Raw genomic sequence first — 22,115 nt, forward strand, 5'->3', positions numbered from 1 at the left:
ATATCTCTTCCTCATATGTGCAGTGTGAGCAGCTGAACTCTATGGGTGACTGGGAGGAGACTCTCCTGATGGAGCCTGGCAGCTCTGCTCCACTGATGGCAAAGCCAAACTTAAAAGATATCAGGCTGCATTTTGGATTTAATAAAGGCTTTAGTCCTTAAAATGCTGTCTAACCAACAAGGTAACAAAAGTGTCTTGTTTGAGGGTTACTCTGATGACCACTCAACAGCCACAGATTGCCAGAAAAAAGAACTTTCTTTTAACAAGCACCTCGGCCCTTCCTAATGTAAAATATCCTGCACTTCCTCTAACTGTTCTGCTGTATCTCACCACATACAGTCCCCTCCAAAAGTACTGGAATGGTTTGCCAAATTCCTTAATTTTTACTGTAGACTAAAACCATTTTGGTTTTACATTCAAAGATGAATATGAGACAATAGATCAACATTTCAGCTTTTATTTCCAGGTATTTACATCTTGATCTGATGCACTACTTTGAAGCATATTCATTTGAACCCACCCATTTTTCATGTGAGCAAAAGTATTGGAACATGTGACTTACAGGTGTGTTTTGTTGCCCAGGTGTGTCCTATTACATTGATTATTCAAACAATAAATAGTGCTGAATGTCTACACTTAGTTTTAGATTTGGGTTCGGCCTGTGTAGACTGCATTTATTGTTAGAGGTGTAACTAACATGAACAACAGAGAGCTGTCTATGGGTGAAAAACAAGTGATTCTAAAGCTGAGAGAAGATGGAAAATCAATCAGAGCCATGTCCTAGATAAGAAAGACACCACTGATGTACTCAGTAAAAGTTGTGAACAGGTAGACCAAGAGAAACAGCAGCAGTTGATGACAGAAACATTGTGAGAGCTGTAAAGAAAGACCCTAAAACAACTGTTAGTGACATCAGCAACAACCTCCAGAGGGCAGGAGTGAAGGTATCACCATCTACTGTTCACTGAAGACATCATGAACAAAAGTACAGAGGCTACACCAGAAGATGCAAACCACTCATTAGCAAGAAGGACAGGAAGGCCAGGCTGGAATATGCCAAAAAGCAAAGAGATCACCCTCAAAAATTCTGGCACAAAGTTTAATGGACTGATGGGACAAAGATGAACCTTTGCAAAGTGATGGAAAGGCTAAAGTTTGGAGAAGGAAAGGATCTGCTCATGATCCCAAACATACAAGCTCATCTGTGAAACACAGTGAAACTCACTGATGATGTAACACATGATGGCAGCAGCAAAATGAACTCAGAAGTCTACAGAAACATTTTGTCTGCCAATGTAAGGAAAGATGCAACCAAACTGATTAGGAGATCCTTCATCATGCAGCAAGATAATGACCCAAAATACACTGCTATAAAAAAGGAGTTCATCAGGGGTAAGAAGTGGGAGGTTTTAGACTGGCCAAGTCAGTCTCCAGACTTTAACCCTGAAGGGAGTAACCCCCCAAAACAACAACTGAAAGAGGCTGTGGTGAAAGTCTGGAAAAGCATCAAAAAGAAGAAAGCAAAAGTTTGCCGATGGGAGTCACAGGCTTGATGTAGTTACTGCAAGAAAAGGATTTTTGACTAAATATTAAGTCTTATTCACTTCGATCTACTTTAAGTCTATCTGTTTTGCCGTTACAAATAAAGCTATCTCCTAAGCTGTGTATCAGATCCAGATGTAAATACCTGGAATTAAAAGCTGAAATTTTCATCTCTTGTCTCATATTCATCTTTTGTTGTCAAACCCAAACGTTTTCAGTCTACAGCAAAAATAAAGGAATTGGACCCACTGTTCCAGTACTTTTTGGAGAGGACTGTATGCATATTTGCACTAATTAAAATATTAACTGTAACTTCAATCATTGAGGTAAAATGCCTATTCTCATATGTTCATTGCAATAATCAACAATCTTAAATTATCTTATCTACCTCAAGTGAATCTGCTCACATCCTTGCCTATTTTATACTTCTGATTATGTCTCGTTAACATTATTGCACCCTTTGCACATCTTGCAACCATACTGTTAATGCACATAGACTTGTATATACTAGAAAACAATACCTAACAAGAGCTTTACATGTTCAAATTTTATTTCTTAAACATTTTTTCAGTTTTATTTATTTTTTGTATTTAATGTTTAATTCTTGTACACTGAGGGCAAAGCTAACTCGATTCAAATTCCCTGTTGTGTAAGCATAATTGGCCAATAAAGCTTATCTTGATTCTGATTCAAGAGGCACGGCGAGCAACTGTAAAAGAACAATTTAATCTAGCAATAAAATATACAGTATGAAATTAGCACAATAGGGACAGCTGCTACCAAAGCTTTTTTTTATTACACTTGTTCAAAGAGAGCATTCAGCGTGCAACAGGTTTGCATGCTAACTCCCACCCACTCTCATCTGTATGACAGAATTTCTTTATTAATAGAAGCAGCTGCTGGCACAATACATCTGGCCTTCCAGATTTAGTTCCAGACATGGTGGAGCATTTCCTTTGTGTCAGCTTTTCATTTTTCCTCTCTGTCTGTCAAATCAAAGCAGGATCTACCAATGCCAAATCGCCTGTTTTTTTGGAAAACAATCAAAGCAGATGAGGGAGGAAACTCTGAGCATATGCATGATGATGTGAAGGAGAGAGGAACACCTGGTTCAGAGCTTGATCTGCTTTTCTTCCATTCACTTATAAGAACATGAAAGAAAACGTCACTGTAACTTCAAAGGGAGCTCTAATCCATGGATGTTATTCACTGTAGCTCTCTGCAGGGTGTGTATGAAGCGCCGTAGATGAACTTATTTCTCAGGAACTCAGTTAGTCAAAGCTTTGAACTTTTTCAACAGCCTGAGACTGTCTGCAGGTTTCTGAGACCGGACACACACTCCCTTACTCAGAGGAACCTGTTTTTCTGCACATGGGGCCCAGGTGGGAGGAAAGCCAGGATGACAGAAACTGGAGTGAGAATCTGTTGTCCCACAGCTGACCTCACCCTAGGCAAAGGTGTTGCATGCCGCTGCAGCTCTCAGGTGAAAAGTGTACAGCGGAGAAACTCTCAGCCTGTGAGTCAGCTGCTTGGAAGCTTCGTGTCCTGTTTGAGTCTGCAGCATAAACATTAACGCCTTCAGTGTTTCTTTTCATGTCAGCTCACTTCACACGGTTAGATCTTCAAACGTTTTTGGACAGCAATGATGACTCCTTTATTGAATCTGTCACCATCAAAGCTTGTAATCGATGTTCTTGCTGAGATCGGAATCTCATAGCATTAGTCATATAGCCAGTCTCCACCAGAAGCGACGCTGCGTGTTGTTTTTTCTCTTTGGGAGGCCTCTGTCTCTTTCCTCTGCACGCCTCACTGGACAGTCTGGCTCCCAGATAGCATCAGGCTGTCTGAGATTAGGGCTCATGAGGGCTCAGTTAAACTTGTAAAAGCCCTGGACTCCTGTCCCGGTGCCTCTGTCTCACACAATGCCAAACAGCAATTGTGTGGCACAATACTGATAGCCTGTCTGCATTGTCACCATGCCTCTCAAATGTGCCCTAAGCCTCAGAGATTATTGCAGAGGCAGCCACAGATCCTGCTGCAGGAGCATGCCGCTGTTGTTGCTGGGCAGTTTAGCGGTGTAACGGACAGATAATGGAGCTGCTCGGTGTCCTGTAGCTCAACATTTTTGGAATTGGACAACTGATAAGTAATCATTTTGTCTGCAGAGCTGTCTGTTTTTCAGACTCTGACTAACACCTCTGCAATCTGAGAGCAGAATGTACCTTGGTTTGTTTCTGTTGTTCTTTATGAGACTATAAATCAATTGAATTCAAGAAGACGGTGAGTGAAGAGATAAGTAGAGTGTGATTATAATAATGAAAGCCAGTTCGTTGCTTTTATTGGTTACTTTCATACAAACAAGTCCTGTAAAAAAATGTCACACTTTGTTCCCTTATCAGCCCTTTGTGCCATCTCACGTTTAGTCAAGAGACTTCTGCAGAAGTAATCAACCAATCCTCAGGCTCTGACAGAAGTTAAAGATGTAAATATGCTCTACTGTTCAGTAAAATGTGCTCATGATGGTTTCACTTTAAGACAGATAAAGTGAAAAGCTCCCTTCATCTGACATGTAGGTGGTCAACTCCACACCAGGCTAATTAGTAATTATGCTTTGATTCCCGCCCTATTAAACATTGTGATAAACTACAATTCAACACAAGAATATTTTAGTCACTTTCATCTAATTGGAGATGGTTGTGAAACCTGGCAGAGTACTGTCATTGAACAAATGCACCATTAGTGCTTTGATGTGGTGAATTTCAATCAGTTGTAACTGAGTCATGAGCATATTTGTTGAGGCATCAGATCTAAGCACTGTGCTTTATAATACTACATACCACAACCTAAAACTTAGTGTCATAAACTCTGCAGAACCTCCCTGTTGGCACTGGGGCAGCCCACCTGTGTAAAGGCCCTCAGCCACATCAAAAGAGGCCCTCTGCAGTAAGACTTCAAATATACTTTCATCAATGCTTTCAGTGTGCCACATGTTTACATTCACCACACATAAGTACACACGCACTGGATGCAGACAGGCACGCCACAGCTGAATGCATTGCAGACATTCTTTTGGCTTGAAGGATTTGAAAGGCTCGGTCCACATTCAGAGAATTACACACCCAGTGACACACCAGTGACAAATTTCCCTGCTTGTTTGTGTTTTTTTACAGGAAGGAGAACTCTTTACACTTGTGCATTAGTATGCTTGAGGCCCTTGTTCTAAATACAATTTTAAAGCAACCGCTTTGTAAATATTTTATGTTTTCTTTTCATTCTTTCATTTGAAGTTTTAGCAATCACTGCAGTAAGAGTTTTTTCTGACATAGGTTGCGTTTCCACTGAGTTCAAGTACAGTTTAATTTGGTAGGCTGATATTTGTATTTGTTTTTTGGGCTGTTGTTTGTTTGTTCTTTGACTGGACAGCAGAACAGAGGCAGGATATACAGTACATATGAAAAGTATTCACCCCCTTGGATGTTTTACCCTTTAATTGATTTTATCAATCAATCATGGTCAATATAATTTGGCTTTTTTGACAACGTCAAAACAGATTACGACAACGTAATATTAATTAAACAAAAATATGTAAGGTAAAAACCGCATAAATATTCACAAGCTTTAGGTGACTGACCTAATTCAACAGAGGTCCAGCCAATTGGTGCTAAGAGTCTAACAATTAGAGAAATGGGGATCACCTGAATGACTGCACAACTGTGCCTGAAGGGTCCAGACACTGGTTAATTAGTATTCCTGGTTACCATCAAACCATGAAGACAAAAGAACACTCCAAGCCACTCAGAGAGAAGGTTATTAAAAAGTATAAGTCAGGGGGTGGATACAAAAAAATTCCAAGGCACTGAACATTCCCCCCGTGATGAGTTAAATCCATCACCAAAAATGGAAGGAATATGGCACACGTATAAATCTGCCTAGATCAGACTGTCCTCACAAACTGAGTGACCATGCAAGAAGGAGACTACAGGAGTTATAATCTCCAGCAGCTGAGATGGGAGATACTCTGCATACAACATCTGTTTGCACGGGTTCTTCACCAGTCAAAGCTTTATGAGAGAGTGGCAAAGAGAAAGCCACCGACTGAGACTCCATGGTCAATTGTAAGGAAAGGTCTTCGGTCTGATGAAATCAAAGTGGTACTTTCTGGCCATCATCACTAACACAACATCCCCACTGTGAAGCAAGATGGTGGCAGCATCATGCTGTGGGGACCCAAAGCATACAGATGGTTCAAAAAACAGCAAGGTGAATGTTCTAGAGTGGCCGAGTCAAAGCCCGGGCCTCAATCCAATAGAGATTTTGTGGATGGACTTGAAAAAGGGCTGTTAACACCCTAATCCTGGGCAACCTTCAGTGCTGTAATTGCAGCTAAAGATGCATCTACTAAATTCTGACTTGAAGGGGTGAAAATTTATGCAGTCACTTATTTTACATCACATATTTTTATTTGACATTAATTTGTAGAAATCTGTTTTCACTTGGGTGTCAAAGAGGAGTTTTTTGTATTTTTTGGTCAAAAATTTAATTATATTGGCAGTGGTTGATTTATAAACTCAACAAAAGGGGAAAAAAATCCAACGGGATGAATACTTTTCATAGGTACTATATTGGGAGAAAGTCCTGGGATTCAAACCTGCAACCCATGGCCTCTGTATCTGGGCACATGCTCATTCAACTAAGCTAAACTAGCCCAAGAGCAAGAATTATTTCATACCTGCAGAACTCCATCACAAAAGATGATGAGCTGAGAGGGGAGGGGTCTGATTGTTGTTCAAGTTTAGTGGGGAGTCTTGTATCAACAGAAGTGATTTCAGTTTCATTGTCTCTAATGCAGCTTCCTTCCTGGAGCATGTAAGGTTGTTCTTGTTCTGGATAGTGACCCCAAATCTTTTCCATTCATTTGAAAATATGTTCTCTTATGTGCAGGAGTTAACTCAAGGACAGCCCCAGACTCATATGTTTCCCATTACCATAGTAAATCCAAACACTCTTTCCATATAAATAGCAGTATAGTACAACATTTTAAATTAAAAAATATATATGTGAACTGCTGAAACAAATGCACCCACTAAACATTGGACGTCAGATAGACGTGCAGATCATGTCTATGATGGGTCCGTCGGTCCATGACCAATTCTGGACATCTATTGGACGTCCAAAAATGACATAGCTATGACATCACTCCGACGCCAACGTTAGACGTTCGGTAGACGTCAAAAAAAGACATTGCCTTCCGTTACAAAACAACCCCTTCAGTGGACCAAAATTGGACATCCAAAAATGACATAGCTATGGCGTCACTCCGACATCGCATTGTGCAGTGGGCAACAACTAGAGTGAACTGCAAATGAAACATAGCTGCTGCAAAAGCTAGAAACAACTGCATTAAAGCACTCTGCAGACACAGTTAAAAAAGCGTCACATACTCAAAAACAACTGCGTAAGAGAATCACTGCAAATCCAGAAGTCTGTCAGGTCTGTAACGACTATGAGGAAATGTTTCAACAGGTGGAAACTTAGGAGAGCAGGCATTGATGTTTGATTTAGATAAACAAAGTTGCATGACTTGATGTATGTAAAAATATTCCATGTTTTCCCTCTGTCGTTTGATTGTTTCTGGCTTTATGAGGTCTAAGGATGCACAATACATCATTTTAATATTGCTATTAACCAATATTTGGCCTTTTGACAAATTTTGGCCATCTGTGAGAAATGAGGCAGGTGTAGATGTCGGTAGCCAATATTTATCCACTGTCAAATCAGTTTAAGGCTGGCATCCAGTACGTTCAACTGTTGAATCAAATAAGACATTTTTATAAGGAAGAAGTCACCTAATAAAGTAATCTGTTGTCATGGTCAAAGGCAAGAGAAAATGTTTGCACAGCAGCAGTAGACTTACACCAAAAGAAGTACTGAAACAATGAAAGTATTGATATCTGCGACTGGTTTAATTGTTAATTTAAACATCTGTATTGATAACAGCCCTGATTTTCCATTCTCACTGCATCTCTAGTTAGGATCCATAGAAGTCTAGCAACTAGAGCTGGGAGATATGGCCTAAAGCTTAAATTGCTATAATTTTGGGCTGTTGCAGTACACTTTCTATGTCAGGATATTTTGAAATCTCCTCTAAATTACTGTGTCAATATCTATTTCAGTGATTTGATGCATACCATAACACCAGTATGACGTTTAAAGCCGAACCTATTTAAAATGTGTATGCAGAAAGTAGAAAAATCAATATCAAGCTAAATTTATTTTTATTTTGAAAAAGGCTCCACTCATAACCTTTTACTAATAAAAATAAATAATGCCATGACAAGCCTTCAGCTAAAAAATCCTGAAATACTTTGTCTTTTATAGTGTATGGAAAGTTCTGAAATGTTTTCTGTTATATTTACAATTGTTGATTATAAAATGATTACTATTTTCCTCATTAAGGGTGAAACAAACTACACAAAAACCCACCAATCACAAGATGCAATCGATGACCAAAACACTGCAGTCTAGTCCACCCATTTACAACTTTGATTACGTTAGTGTGTTATCAGTGCTGAGGCACCCTTGATGAGTTTCTAGCAAGTTCTATGGCATGAGGGCATCTTTCAGACCTTGTGTGAGGAGCTCTCCAGTGTGATCATCAGGACAAAAGCTTGTTTGGAGGCACAAACCTTTTAACTCCTAATTGCTGATGTGAAGTACTCTTAGGCTGAAATACGGCTCTGTAGTTGTGGAGAAGTGGGTCACATTTGTAAGCTGCTAGGCCACCTTTTCTTTTACTGACATGTACAACTCTGGCAGGAAGTTTTCAGCAAAAAATGTGTCTTTGGCAATGCGTTATGGTACTGCTGCAGCCATTTTGGAGTAATCATGTGGCATATTTTACAAATTAGCACGTTTTGTTGGTTGTCTTCCTTTTGAAAACGGAACCTCTGCCAAATGACAGATCCAGGGCTGCTCTTCTTTAGAACCCAATCGTCCGTCTCTATCTCAGACTACTCTCTTAACACCACTCACTGCTATGCTATGTGTTTACACATTCTTCTTTCTCATAACTTCATCTCTCTACCCTCTGATAGAAAAACATGAATGCATGGAGGAGAGATTTCTGGATGGACGGGGAGTGTGCTGTCTGCTGTGTAAGAGCAGCATTAGGAGATTGTGGGAGAAGTGAAACTATTGAGAGAACTGCATGCTGACGGCTTTAAAACACCATGTATTTATACTCTATGGTCGCGATCTCATCACAAAAGCCAAAATAGACTAAGTATACTTGATATATCACCCACCTTTACCTGGAACCGCTATATTTGGTGTCCAAATGAAGAATGAGCAAAAGTCATGCAGATTTTCCATCATGAAAAACACTCCTTTAAACTCATAGTATGTAAAATTCCACTACCAGGGGGCTCTCTACCAAAACAATATCACAATATAACAAGTGCAGACCAGCGCTGTGCCTGTCTGTACCTGTCTCCGCTGTTTACTTCTTGTTTTGAATGAAGGACTCTGTTTAATAAAAACAGACCCTCAGAAGGTGTAATAACAGAAAAAACAGCACTTTCATTCATACATTTGTCATAATGAGGGAGAAATGCACTTAAAAGTGCACTTCCACATTCATGCTTGAAGTGGTCACACAATGTGCTTGTGCCCTGGCATCCCAGGATCTGCATGGGCTCTGGGGTCACGCCCAGCACAAACACGGAAGTACACTTTTACATGCATTTCTCCCTCATTAGGAGTATTTATTAATGCAAATGAGGTGCCATTTTATCTAACAGAGTCCTCAGTTCAAAACAAGAAGTAATATTGAGAAGGAGGCTGCGGAGATGAGCAGCACTGAGCAGAACTGGTCCCAACTCGCTGGAAATGTCAAGTAAGCAGGGTTTCTATGTTACAGAGGTGAACTGTAGTGAACTAACTCCCAACCTATGGCGGCTGCCATGACGACACGTCCTGTTCCGATTATAAAAATGAAACGTTTCTCCCTCTTTGAAAACTTTGGGAAATATTTGAGAAGTTATAAGACCTAAATTTAAAAATATATATGACTTAGGAATGTTCACATTTTATATTAATGTACCAAGCGCAGGTAGCTGTGCTTATTTATTAACAGTCTAAAAATCACATTGATGAGGCCCTTAAAGGTAAATATAGTGTGCAGGAATGTTATTATTGCCCAGGAGCAGCAGGGTTACTGTAAAACCGGCCACCACACAGTCCAAGAACAGTAGTTTACTTTAAACTCAGCACAGTTGAGGGTTAGGACCTCACTGGATCAGACAGCTCCCTGAGCAGAGCTGCACAGCAGAGTCTATGTGCACCCACACCCACCCACAGCAGGCGGATAAACCAACCCTGATGATGAAGTGTGCACTCTAAACTCGTTCACCTCTGCTAGACCGACTACTGCAGCTGGCGGGCCACATCTGGCACCTGTGGGCTGAGGGAAAAAGTCTCCACTGTCCCTAATTAAACGATGGAATATGCTGTGGCAGCTCTTTTTCTATGTATCAACTTACTTACTTACTTATCTGCATGGCTTGGGGAAAAGTTGCAAGTTGTACATTTACATACAGCAGGCTTATACCTCTAATTGATGTCAACATGCTAAAATTGCACAAAAAGGATTCTTACACAAATTCATTCATGCAGCTTTCCCCATCCTTTCCTGGATGGAAAAAGGTTAAGATAAATGCACAAGGCTTTTTTGCATTGCAGAGTAGTTTAATTTTGCTCTAGGGCTAAAATTCTAAATGTAATTTAAGTAAAATATGCCAATTACCATATAAGTAAACAGTGAATATCTTCATATTATGCTTTATATTGTGTTAGCTAGAAGATATGTTGCAGGAATCCTTTAATATAATTGCAAAGTAATTTTACTACAGCCCACTTCTTCCTGTTTGATGCTTTGGGCTGTTTATCTACGTAACACAGCATATAGCTAATTTAGGCGGTATATATTCATGTAATCAACCTGGAACATCAAACAAAGCCTCTCTCCAGGATACTTAAGAGTGACTCAAAACTATGCAGGAAAATCAGCTGTATGCAAGGATTTTAAGCAATGCAGGTAATAAAGAAGCCAAAACAAAGGAACTGCAGATATTGGATTGACATAAACACCAATGCTGTGGCCGGGACAAGGAGAGGCCTGGGCTGAGCAGAAAGTTGTAGTGGACTTCGATGAGTGGGTATATCCTCCTATGACAAATTCTCTGACAAATTGGAACTGTATTCACTACAGAATCATGTCGTGCAGAAAGACATGGATCATTAGGGTTTTCCAATGAAAACACAATGGTTGGATTTTACTGTTTCAGAGGAGGTTACAGTTGAGATCATCAGTTTATGAGGACTAATATGGTTCAACTGACAGTAAGACTCGATATTCATTTATAATGCAGAGTTTTAAGAAGGTGTTTGGTAAACAGATCACTGGTTGGTTATTTGTCTGGATGATTTGTTTTTGTCGTCAGTGAAGGATGTTATTTGGCTTTTGTAGGCTGCAAAGTTATGGTAGCAGCTTATGTGCTAACAGGCTAACTTAAAGCTAACGATGCTAATGTGAAGCTAAGTACTGTTGTTTACCTGTTAAATGTAGACATATATTGAGAATCTGATTGCATGTGTGTAAGGAAAGGCTAATTTTTTTCATCGTTTAAAAACGTGCCCCTGTTTTAGTGCTGCAACACTGCATGACAGTGTTTCTGTTTTTATGTCTTATTGAAGGTTATTGGTCGCATGTGGCTATCTAAAGCTAATGTGCAGTAGTTGTTATTAATGGCCAAAATTCTTGAGGACTGCTGGTCAATTTGGATGGAGACAAAAAAATCTAACGGAAACTTTGACTTACAGTAACACTAAGTAGCAAAGTTTGCTACAAGGTGGTGTTCTACGTAATGTACGAGGTAATTCATATGTGTCACTTCATCCAACTGTCATAACACTATGTTGCCTTACCTTAAAACATATCTAAACATCCTTGTTGGTCTTCTTTATTTTGAGCTGACACATAGCTTAATCTAAAGAAGACACTTTCGTGTGTTTATTTGACATTTAGGGGACTGTTAAAATTAAACATAATTCTCTAGCCTCTCAGGGAGCCTTGGGGAAGTGTTGTCTTTACCCCATGCACATCCTTTGACTGTTTTTCAAAGTCATAACTGTATACATTTCAAATTTCCAATGCTATTTATCTACTCTAGATGTTCAAGTGAATTGCGTAGCTGCAAGCAAAGTGATTGGTTCATGGAGTTAGAGGGCAGGGCTTAGTGATAGGTGATGTAAGCATTAGCGGAATTTGATGTATTCAGGACTTTCGTCATTTGGAGTAGTCAGCCAATAGGAAGACGGGCACGCATCTTTCTAATGAATGTAGTGGTTTTAGTGGGAGTGAGTGTTTCTGAACTTTACAGGAAAATCAAATTCACAGTTTATTAGTCAAATCATTAAAACATTGTTAAGTCAACAATGGAAAAAAGTAGCCAGCAGTGAGTAAGTTAGTAGTCAGCTGATAGGCAGACAGCTGGTGCTTGTGGAAAGTCCTGAGTGTATTCCGGAGTAAAAGTCCATATGGACAGGAAAAGCAGGCAAAACACAAACCATGCTAATGTTGTAGTAGCTCCCTTTGAGAGTAATGTATTTACCTCTGTGATACAGTTAAGCAAAATTATCAATCAGGAATTTTGACTTGAGCCACGTTCTGCTTGATAGTGTCACAACAGCCTGTCAGTTTTTAGTTTCCCTGAAATACATCAGGAACGATGAGTCAGACCTCGGACATCATTACATTTGTTTTGACTGGTTCCAAGATTGGCCTGAATGCACCTCTGAACCTGAGTAAGCGAACAGTGTGATGATAGGAAGTTTTTTCTATTAAAGAAACTGTGCTTTGGGTGTATGTTGCCTGGTGGTTGTGTCCCTGTGTCCCATGTACAGAGGCTGAAGGGGGTCAGGACGTGAGGACAGCCGTTAAAAATGAATGGGAATGGAGGAAAGGTGGTACGTCAAAGCTCTAAACGGACCTATGAGCTGCAATTATCATCAGAATATTTTTTACATACATTTAATATACAAACCCTATACTTAAGAAAAAAAGTTGTTTTTTTTTCTCTGAGTTTAACAGATTTAATCAGTTCTGCAGACCTAATGTCATCTAGCTAGATAAAGGGAGACAAGAATCTTACTGAGCAAAGAAGCTAGCTGTGCCCCTTTGACGTATACAAAATCCTCATTCTTTTCTCGAACATGCTTTTAAATGAAACAGTGATGTACTATGAACATTAAAACCTTGTGGGGACTAACAACCGAGTAATAATGTGCTGTTCATGAACAAGCCTCTTCTACAAAGCGGCTCTTTAATGTGAGCCACAGTAGCTAGCTCCTGCTTGAGTGCCAGTTTCCTTTCCTCCATCCTTTGTTGTTATTTAATCCACATTTAAAAAGCCAAACTGTTACCAAATGTAGAGTCATTTTAGAGCCAAACAACCAGCTCTACTAAGCTGAGCCAAATGATCTGGATCTCTTAAAAGTGTACTTAACCAATCCAGGTCTCTTTGTGGGTCAAACATGAGTATAGTGTAGAATTGCTTGTCCAGGGTTTAGACGGAGGATTCTCTGTGAGTTTTTTTTTTTTTTTTGGCTGAGTATTTATCTTCTTTCAGGACACAAAAGTAGCTTCAGAATGAAAAATGTTTTATTAATACACTTTGAATCTTTAACATAGTCATAAACAGCTCAAAATGTGGCCTTTTGGGTCATGTTTCTCCATGCAGAAATCAATTCTTGCCCCCCAAGGACCTGTAGTCCTAGGAGCTGGCAGCCTGGGTTCAGGTCCAGCAGGTGGCTCCTTTCCTGCATGTCATTCCCCACTTTCTCTCTCTGTCTCTCGCTCTCTTTTGACTCTAATCACTCTCCTATCATTACAATGAAGGCAAAAAATGCCCAGAAATAAATCTCAAAAAGAGAAAAATGAAATTGTGGATATGGGGTCAGAAACTTAATTGAATAAAATGTATCTTTAGCATTAAGTCTAAAATAACTGTGACTTTTCTCTGTTGTTCCTTCAAACATTAAAGGGAAGTGTGTGCAGCTATAATGAAGTGCTTTGGGGCTTGTAGCTAGCATAATGGCTCCTTTAAAAACAATAGCACAACAGACACAACAATGGTGCAGTAACACAGAACACGCTGAGCCGTTAATATACTATTATGATTCCACAGCATCCTTTCAGACATGCAGAGCTGTCTAGGAGCCACTTGCGTCACAAAGCAACCTTGCAGATGTTGGTGAGTGACGACCAACACTCCCCGCTAGCCTCCACTCGAGTTTAAAAACTACAGCTGTGTTTTTGGCAAGAGAGCCACAAGTGTTACGATTCTCTGGAACAATGAGTGCACAGGTCAAGAAAGAAACAAATAAGAAAGAAGCTGTTTTGCAGACTTTTCTGTCAGAGTCAAAAGAGCAGATGCTGTTTTGATTTTCCTCTGTCTTTAGAAAAGCTTCAGTAGCCCCTCTGCAGCCATGTTTTCTGGCTTGACTGTGCAGCATTTATTTTTGAACCCACCGCCCCATATTTTATCATTTATGCTTCTGAGGGTAAATGGGGATACTGCTTCCTGTGGAGGAAGCGGAAGGGAGTGGGTGAGGGATTAAAGGGATGCATGGTCCTGTCTCCCGTCTGTAGTTGGTTCTGTCGTCCATGTTTCATCTCTCTTCCGTTGCAGTGTGTCCCCCTCCTCTGTAATATCCTGCACCAAAGCACAGAGCAAACATTAACCAGACCACATGTCAGAGATTATTTCTGTCAATCCCACAGGATACTTTGCTGAAAGAACAAGAGCTTCATGTTATCTTTGCAGAACAATAGTTGGGTACACAAAGAAACAAAGTTATTGCTTTGCTGCACCATATTAAGTGTGTTCTTTTATAGCTTCAATACATAGTGTTCTTTTTACATTACAGGTTGTTCTTTTTTATTCATTATTCTAAGAAATAAAATCTGTACACTCAACAAGCTGCAACTGTGCAGCCTTTCCTCTTAAGTGGTTCAGGGGATGATGTAATGTGGCGGTAAAAGCAAACCATTGTGTCCTGGAAGAGGGAATTGTGAAAGAGCTGTCAGTTAGGTTGGGCCACAGCTTTTACGCACATTGAGCCGATTCCAGGTTAGGTCAACTGTCAATTCTGGGAAGTTGCAAAGTCACAGTCATATTAGCAGAACAGCCTTTATTATTTCACTCCTGCTGCTCATTCATTAAACTAGTTCTGCAAAGCTGGAGCTTTTCTCAGCGTTGTATATTTTTAGCCATGCACTGTAAGCAAGAGTCAGGCATGGCAATGTCAGTTGGTCACTTCAGAAATGTTCCACAAATATGAAGGGATGCACTGATACCACATTTTTCCTGACTAAGTATAAGTACAAGTACTTAAATTCTGATACTGAGTACAATATGAGTACTAAATAATACCATTATTGTTCTTTCAATGATTTTGAAAGTTTGTTACATGCTCCTCATCCCTCCACTTGACAATTTATCAATGCATAGTTTTCATTCTCCTCTACTTTTGTCATCTTTATTTATGTTGAAATCTCACCAAACTGCAGGCATGGATTCAATGCTTTAAAATGTTCCTGAGTACAGTATCTGCAGTGCTTTATGAGTAAGAGTACCTAGGCTTGGAGTCGGCACAAACTCTATATACTATATACACAATACTGGTGTGTTTCCCATCAATACCAAGACCAGTGGTTCTCACCACTGGACCCAAGTTTCTTAAAATGTTCAACAAAGCAAATGTATTCATCAAAGAATACTGAATTTTGTATCTTATTTGGGACAAAATGTGACCAAAAAATGAGACTGGACAAGCATGTCATTATAGAAACCCTAAACTGATATGCATGCATTGATTATATTTTATTCCATTGTCCATGAAAAGAAGTGAATTTTGGCTGTTTTTTAGAGAAGCCAGTTTTGTTCTTCTCAGAAAAGGAGTTAAACAGGCCAAGATCTTATGATAATGATTAAAATGTACTTCCTATCATGGAAAAACTGTAAAATAAAACACGCAGAAGTTTTTTGGCTTTGACCTCATATACATCATGGATTTTAGCTACAATTTTTCTCTACAAACACATTTGCAACCCACTGAGAACAGCTCTCCTACCCTCTTTTGGGTCCCAACCTAGCATTTGAGAGCCACTGACCTAGATCATGGGGCTTCACCATAGTCTACTTGACCCTGTTGGTTCGTAAACCCTTCATGAAGCAGACATACGGTTGCCCTGCTCTGCAGTGAACCCCTATGCCAGGGCTAATCAATTGCAAATTCAACTGGGCCAAATTTTAAAATCAAGAAATGTGGCTGGGCCAGACATGTTTGACACCCAATAAGCAGCTGGTGATGTCAAATTTCAAACCAATCCAAAACAATTTGATGAAAAATATACACTTTTTATTCATAGTCCCATAGGCCCATAGCCGGGCCTGGATGCGTTGAGCAGTGTGAGTGCGGGCCAAAGGGGGGACAGGGGAGGGGGTCAAATGGGCTTCAGCACGGTTAGAATACGGCACGGTATGGATGGCCTAGTGTGAGTACACCCTAAGTACCTCACAGATTCATAAGTATCGCTCTAGTCCTTTGTAGTTTGAATTATTTACAACAGCATTATTCATTCATTGTTTTTCTCTATACAACAGCATATTCGGGCCACTGTAAAATTTGACAAATAAAAAGCATCTGTTGATTTTCATAAAACTATATCTCTTAATTTAAGTGGTACATTTCCATGAAACAAAACTCAGAACTTTTTGAGTTTGAAAAGAAAAAATAATTTATAATAAAAATGGCAAAAAATGTAGAGTTTTAAGTATCCTAAATTTTGATTTCATAAATTAGAATTTTTCAGGTTAATAAAGTCATATATTAACAACATTTAAAAGGGTTGACCAGTAGGGACAGAGCATGATCAGAAGACTGGACCAAAGACTGATCATAAGACATAAAGTTTAAAATCTAGTTTAAGAGGATAAAAGAAAATAAATAAAACAAAATGATAGTAATAATAATAATAATTATTATTATTATTACAAGTGTTTTTAAAAGGGGTGTGAAATAAAGATAAATAAAATAGAGTAAAATAGAATAAAATAAAGACAAATTCATTGTTATAATAAAGAAAAAACGTATTAAATATGGGGTTAGAAGGGGGGGCTGTAGATGTGTTATGCGTAACTAGTAGAAATGATAATAGCAATATTAAAACTGTTTCACAATGATAGTTATGAAAAGTATCATTGTAATTTTTTTTAACAAAGTCTACTTTTATCATTTCATTGTCATGTTCAGCACCTTCAACTCATCATCACCTTTACTTCTTGGATTAAGAGTCCTATTGATCAAAGTATGACATGTTAAAGTGACAGAGGAATTAAATGATAAATAAGTAATGAATAAGTATTAAATAATGACAGAAAGAGCAGTGATAGTGGTAATACATCCCATTTTAATGATAATGGCACAATCTCATGTCTCGTTCTTTATAGCCTGTCTAACACAAAACAGGATGGACCACTTTCTAATGCTAATAAACTAGCTCATCCCTCATAATTTGTTTCTTTAAAGCACTGCTTTTTTATTTACAAACTTCTTACTGTCCCCTCCTTCATAAATGATTCATAGCTTTATTAAATGTTCCATGATTCCTTGATCTTTAACTCATAGGTACCATCATGTTTCCTGAATTTCCTGTGCAGAACTAGAACAATAAACACTTCAATTGAGATGAAATGGGAGTTTTTGCAGAAATGAGATGATTTGGTTAACTCACAACCAACAAAAGGATTTTTTAAGCATGATGTAGGTGTTTCTGTAGTATCAGTAAAAATTTCCCACCAGGAATCTTTTTAGTAGATTTATTACACTGTGGGCTTATTACCAATTGCATCTCCACACCATTAAATCTAGTAACAATGAGGACTTTTTTCTCTATTCCAGGTGTGATCACAGCTGTCCAAGGATCACAATGTCATCAAAAATGCAGAGCTCCAGCAGCATAGCTCTAGCCAGGCGGACGGTGCAGCAGCTGAGGATAGAGGCCAGCATAGAAAGGATAAAGGTGCCTTTATATTCATCAGTCTGAGTGTCCTACTTCTTCTGCATGTTTGTCAAGGTAGATCACTATGTGTGCATCTGATTTGTTTGCAGGTGTCCAAGGCTTCATCAGACCTGATGCGGTACTGTGGAGAACACGCCAAGTATGACCCACTTCTCATGGGCATCCCTGCTTCAGAAAACCCATTCAAGGACAAGAAGCCCTGCACCGTTTTGTAGAGGAACAACTGAACTTTCACGGTTATCCTTTTGGTTCTTCAGTGGAAGAAAGCTGACTCACAACTTATAAGGCCAGTGTCCCCATGTAAACTTTTTACATGCTCTCTGCTGTTGAGCAATATAATCCTACCTGCTTAACACAGCAGTAACACCAACGATAAACACCGTTTTCTGAAACTGTGGTGCTAGATCAAAGAATCAGTGATTACTCCTGTTCTCTGCAATGTTATCTGATGGTTCCTCAGTCTGAAAGAATGTAGAACATTAATGGCAGAGGACTCAACTTTCTACTTCTTACATTCACATAGCAACCTTAGGTTATACAAATGTAGAAAGTGCTAGTAATGACAGCTCACATTGGCTGAAAAAGTCAAAATATCTCTAATATTTCTTATTCAAAATACTTTAAATAACTGGTTTATTTCAATTATAATTAGACCAAGAAGTAGGCCAACTGTGACATATTTAAGGATGTGAGTAAGCTGACTGACAGTCAGGCCCATTTGAGCTGATGCCAGGAAGCTTATGGTCCACTTAAACTCAAGCTCTATTTTGCTAGGTTGATTGAAAGTTAGGTTGAGCCAGGATTCCCAATATGTGGACCACTTTTGTTCAGAAACCAACTGGCGACATCCCTGGTAGTTGTTTCACATCAGGGCTCTGGACCTGGATCTGAGTGCACTTGCCCTTGAAGTCTGGATCACCTAATCGGTATGAACTAGGTGTAAAACCAAACAGGTGCATCTCCAAAACTTAGAATATCACATAAAAGTTCATTTTTTTCCCCTTGATGTACTTCAGAAAATTAAATTTCCATGTATTCTAGATTCCTCATTACAAAGTGAAATATTTGAAAACTTTTTTTCTAAATCTTACAGTTATAAAAATCAACATTGCACTATCTCAAAATATTGGGATATTGTGGAAAGTCCAATTTGCAAAGGTTTGTTCAGCCTTTATTTTCTCATTTAGGTCTAGTACACATAACCACAATTATGGGGAAGACTGCCAACTAGACTCTTGTCCAGAGGACAATCATTGACACCCTGCAAAAGGAGGGTAAGCCACAGGATATCACTGCTGAAAGGACAAGCTGTTCTCAGAGTGCGGTATCAAAGCATATTTATGGAAAGTTAGGAAGGGAGGAAGGGAAAGGGAAGGGAAAGGAAGGGAAAAATGTGGTGAGAAAAAGAGCACAAATAACAGGATGAGCTCAGACTTCAGAGGATTGTCAAACAAAGCAGATTCAAGAACTTAGGCAAACTTTACAAGGAGTTAACTGAGGCTGGAGTCAGTCGATCAAGAGCCACTACACACAGGAAATGGACTAAAAGTGTCATGTTCTTAGTGTCGTGTCACTCCTGAACCACAGACAACGTTATCAGTGTCTCACCTGGGCTATGGAGAAAAAAGACTGGATTATGCCACGTTGTATAGATGCAGTAATTTGTGCAAAAGGAGCTCCAACCAGTTACAGAGCGCATAAATGTGCAGAATTTTCCAGCAGGTCGATATCTATGTATTATAAATCCTGTTTTTTTTACTAATTACTTTATGTGAGCTGTAAGCTGTAATCACCAAGATTAAAACAAACAAAAAAAAGTCTTGAAATATTTCACTTTGTAATGATGAATCTAGTATTCATGGAAGATTCACTCCTTGAATTAAATCTGTATTTCCAGTAGTCTCAAACAGCAGACAGAAACGACAGATAAAAAAGGCTAACACGCAAGGCTTCTGCATACCAAGAAAAAAAAAGTTACATGCAGTCGCAGCTAGCAAGAAGGACCAGTGGAGTTATCAATCCCGCCAGTTTCTAATAACTCCCTGAAGATTTCCTTTTTGTTCTCAAAAAGCCTCTTGATGTGGAAGCAGAGAGGTACATTTTAAAGGCTACATGTATATATACAGTATGGTTGTAGAAGAGCCTGGCTATACAGCATCCCTGCCCATGTTTACATACAGTGTATTCAGAAATTATTTAGAGCCTCTTCACTGTTTTTCAATTTTGTTATGTTGCAGTCTGATGCGTCAATCAGAAAAGCAAGCATTTTCTCATTAACCTACACTCAGTGCACCATCATAACAAAGTCAAATAGACATTTTTGCAAATGTATGAAAAATAAAAAACTTAAATATAACATTGACATAAGTATTCAGACCCTTTTTAACTGCACTTGAAATTTAACCCGGTTTCGTCCTATTTCTCTTGATTGTTACTGAGATATTTCTACACCTGTAGTAAATTAGATTGATTGGACATGATTTGGAAAGGCACACACCTCCCTATAGAAGGCTTCACATCTGACACTGCAGATCAGTGCAAAAACCAAGCCACGAGGTCAAAGGAACTGTCTGCAGAGCTCAGAGACAGGATTATTGACAGGCAGAGATCTGGTGAAGCCCACTTGGAGTTTGCAAAAGACTCCACATAAAAGCCAAGCAGGGTTTCATGTGTTTTGCACTGAGGAGAGGCTCCATCTAGACACCCTGCCATAAAGCACAGATCAGTGGATGGCTGCAGTGATGGTTGTCCTTCTGGAACTTTTTCCTATCTCCACACTGGACTTTGGAGCTCAGTCAGAGTGACCATAGGTTCTTGGTCACCTCTCTAACTAAGGCCATTCTCCCCCGATGGCTCACTATGGCTGGGTGACCTGCTCATGGATGAGTCCTGGTTGTGCCAAACTTCTTCCATTTGAGAATTACAGAGGCCACTGTGCTCTTGGGAACCTTCAGTGCAGTAGTGTGATTTCGTTAATTATGACTAAAAATGTTCATCGACAGCCATATACATATCCATGACATATAAAAATCTGTGATGACTAAAACTGACAAAAACTAAGTTTAGTTTTCATCAAGATGACTAAAACTAGACTAAAATGTAATGTAGTTTTCGTAGGACATTCAAAATCTGTGATATTTCTCCACTGTTTGTAAATCTCTCAAAAAACAATGTACAGTTGCTATTCTGCCTCTCAGCTGTAGAAAGCAGGGACCCCAGGTTTGGAAGGGTGCAAAGAACACACTACCATGATTTGGTACCAGATTTAGGCAAGAAAATAAATGCTTGGACTAAAAGTAAAGACTAAATTGTGAGGACTTTCTTTGGACTAAAACTAAAAAGGTTAGAAATGACTAAAATGTGACAAAATCTAAAATGCATTTCATTTAAAGACTAAACAAAGACTAAAATTAAAAATAGCTGCCAAAATTAACATTGCAATGCAGCAGAAATTTTTTGTAGCCTTCCCCAGATCTGTTCCTTGCAACAATGCTGTCTCTGAGCCCTGCAGGCAGCTCCTTTGATGTCAGTTTGTTTTTTTTGCATTGTCAGCTGTGAGGTCTTTTATAGAGCGGTGTATACCTACTATCGACCACTGCATGCAGTTGAAGCACCACCAGAAAGACAGTCTAAAAACTACTGACAGTTTTATGCGTTTTCAATGTACCCGGGTCAATAAAGTAGCCAATTGGCAAGTGAAGGGCAAAGAATTCTTCATCATGAAAGTATGGAGGGAAGGATTAGCTAACATTAGCTAATTCAAGGTACTTAATGATCATTTTAGTATCACTATCGAACCTCACTTTCTGTCAGTCTTCTTGGGCCGTAATGTTAGTAAAATATCAGTCGTATCTTAATCAGGATAAATAATTGATGTCAGGATTAGAAGAAGTCTGTTCGGTGCAACTGTCTACTGTAACCTACAGAGATAGTGTCCAATAGCATTCATCTTTTTTTTTTTTTTGCACCTCTCTGGTTTTTATTTTTCACATCTGGTTGTCTCCTCATTGGACCAGTTGGGACTGTCAACTTCTCTATAGTGTCCATAAGAAGCATCCTTTCTGCCCAGGCGGTTCCAAGAACAATGGCGTTATGACAAAGCTATATTTGGCTTAAAATCGCAGGTATAGTTTATATGAATTTATGAAGCTAATTCATAAAAATACTGCTAATGATAAGATCATTTATATTTGGGTTGATCCTGAACCTTTTATGTTATATTTTGTATAAAGAAATATTAATGATAAGGAAGTTAATACTGATTAAAAAGATTCAAGACCAATCTGTGCCATACAGTAAGATTTACTCTTTTTAAAGTCATAATTAGATTTTCATTGTCCGATAGGTGGTAATATTTTTTGCCTGCTTTTTTTTCCTGTAATTTTTCCTTTGCATTAACACTGGACTGTTAATTTCATGAGTGAAAACA

The 22,115-nt window shown here is 39.0% G+C and overlaps 1 protein-coding gene across 1 annotated transcript in view; it reads left to right on the plus strand.

Annotated features, from left to right (window-relative positions):
* Positions 1–20,953, plus strand: part of gng12b (guanine nucleotide binding protein (G protein), gamma 12b) — a 48,531-nt gene extending 27,578 nt beyond the window's left edge. Inside the window, exons 3-4 of the mRNA XM_041790686.1 lie at positions 17,566–17,686; positions 17,776–20,953. Coding sequence (XP_041646620.1) covers positions 17,594–17,686; positions 17,776–17,901 — 219 coding nt within the window. The 5' untranslated portion in view covers positions 17,566–17,593 and the 3' untranslated portion in view covers positions 17,902–20,953. The remainder of the gene's footprint in view (positions 1–17,565; positions 17,687–17,775) is intronic.
* Positions 20,954–22,115: the final 1,162 nt, after the last annotated feature.

This window comes from Cheilinus undulatus, linkage group 7, assembly GCF_018320785.1.
Source record: "Cheilinus undulatus linkage group 7, ASM1832078v1, whole genome shotgun sequence".
Lineage (NCBI taxonomy): Eukaryota > Metazoa > Chordata > Actinopteri > Labriformes > Labridae > Cheilinus > Cheilinus undulatus.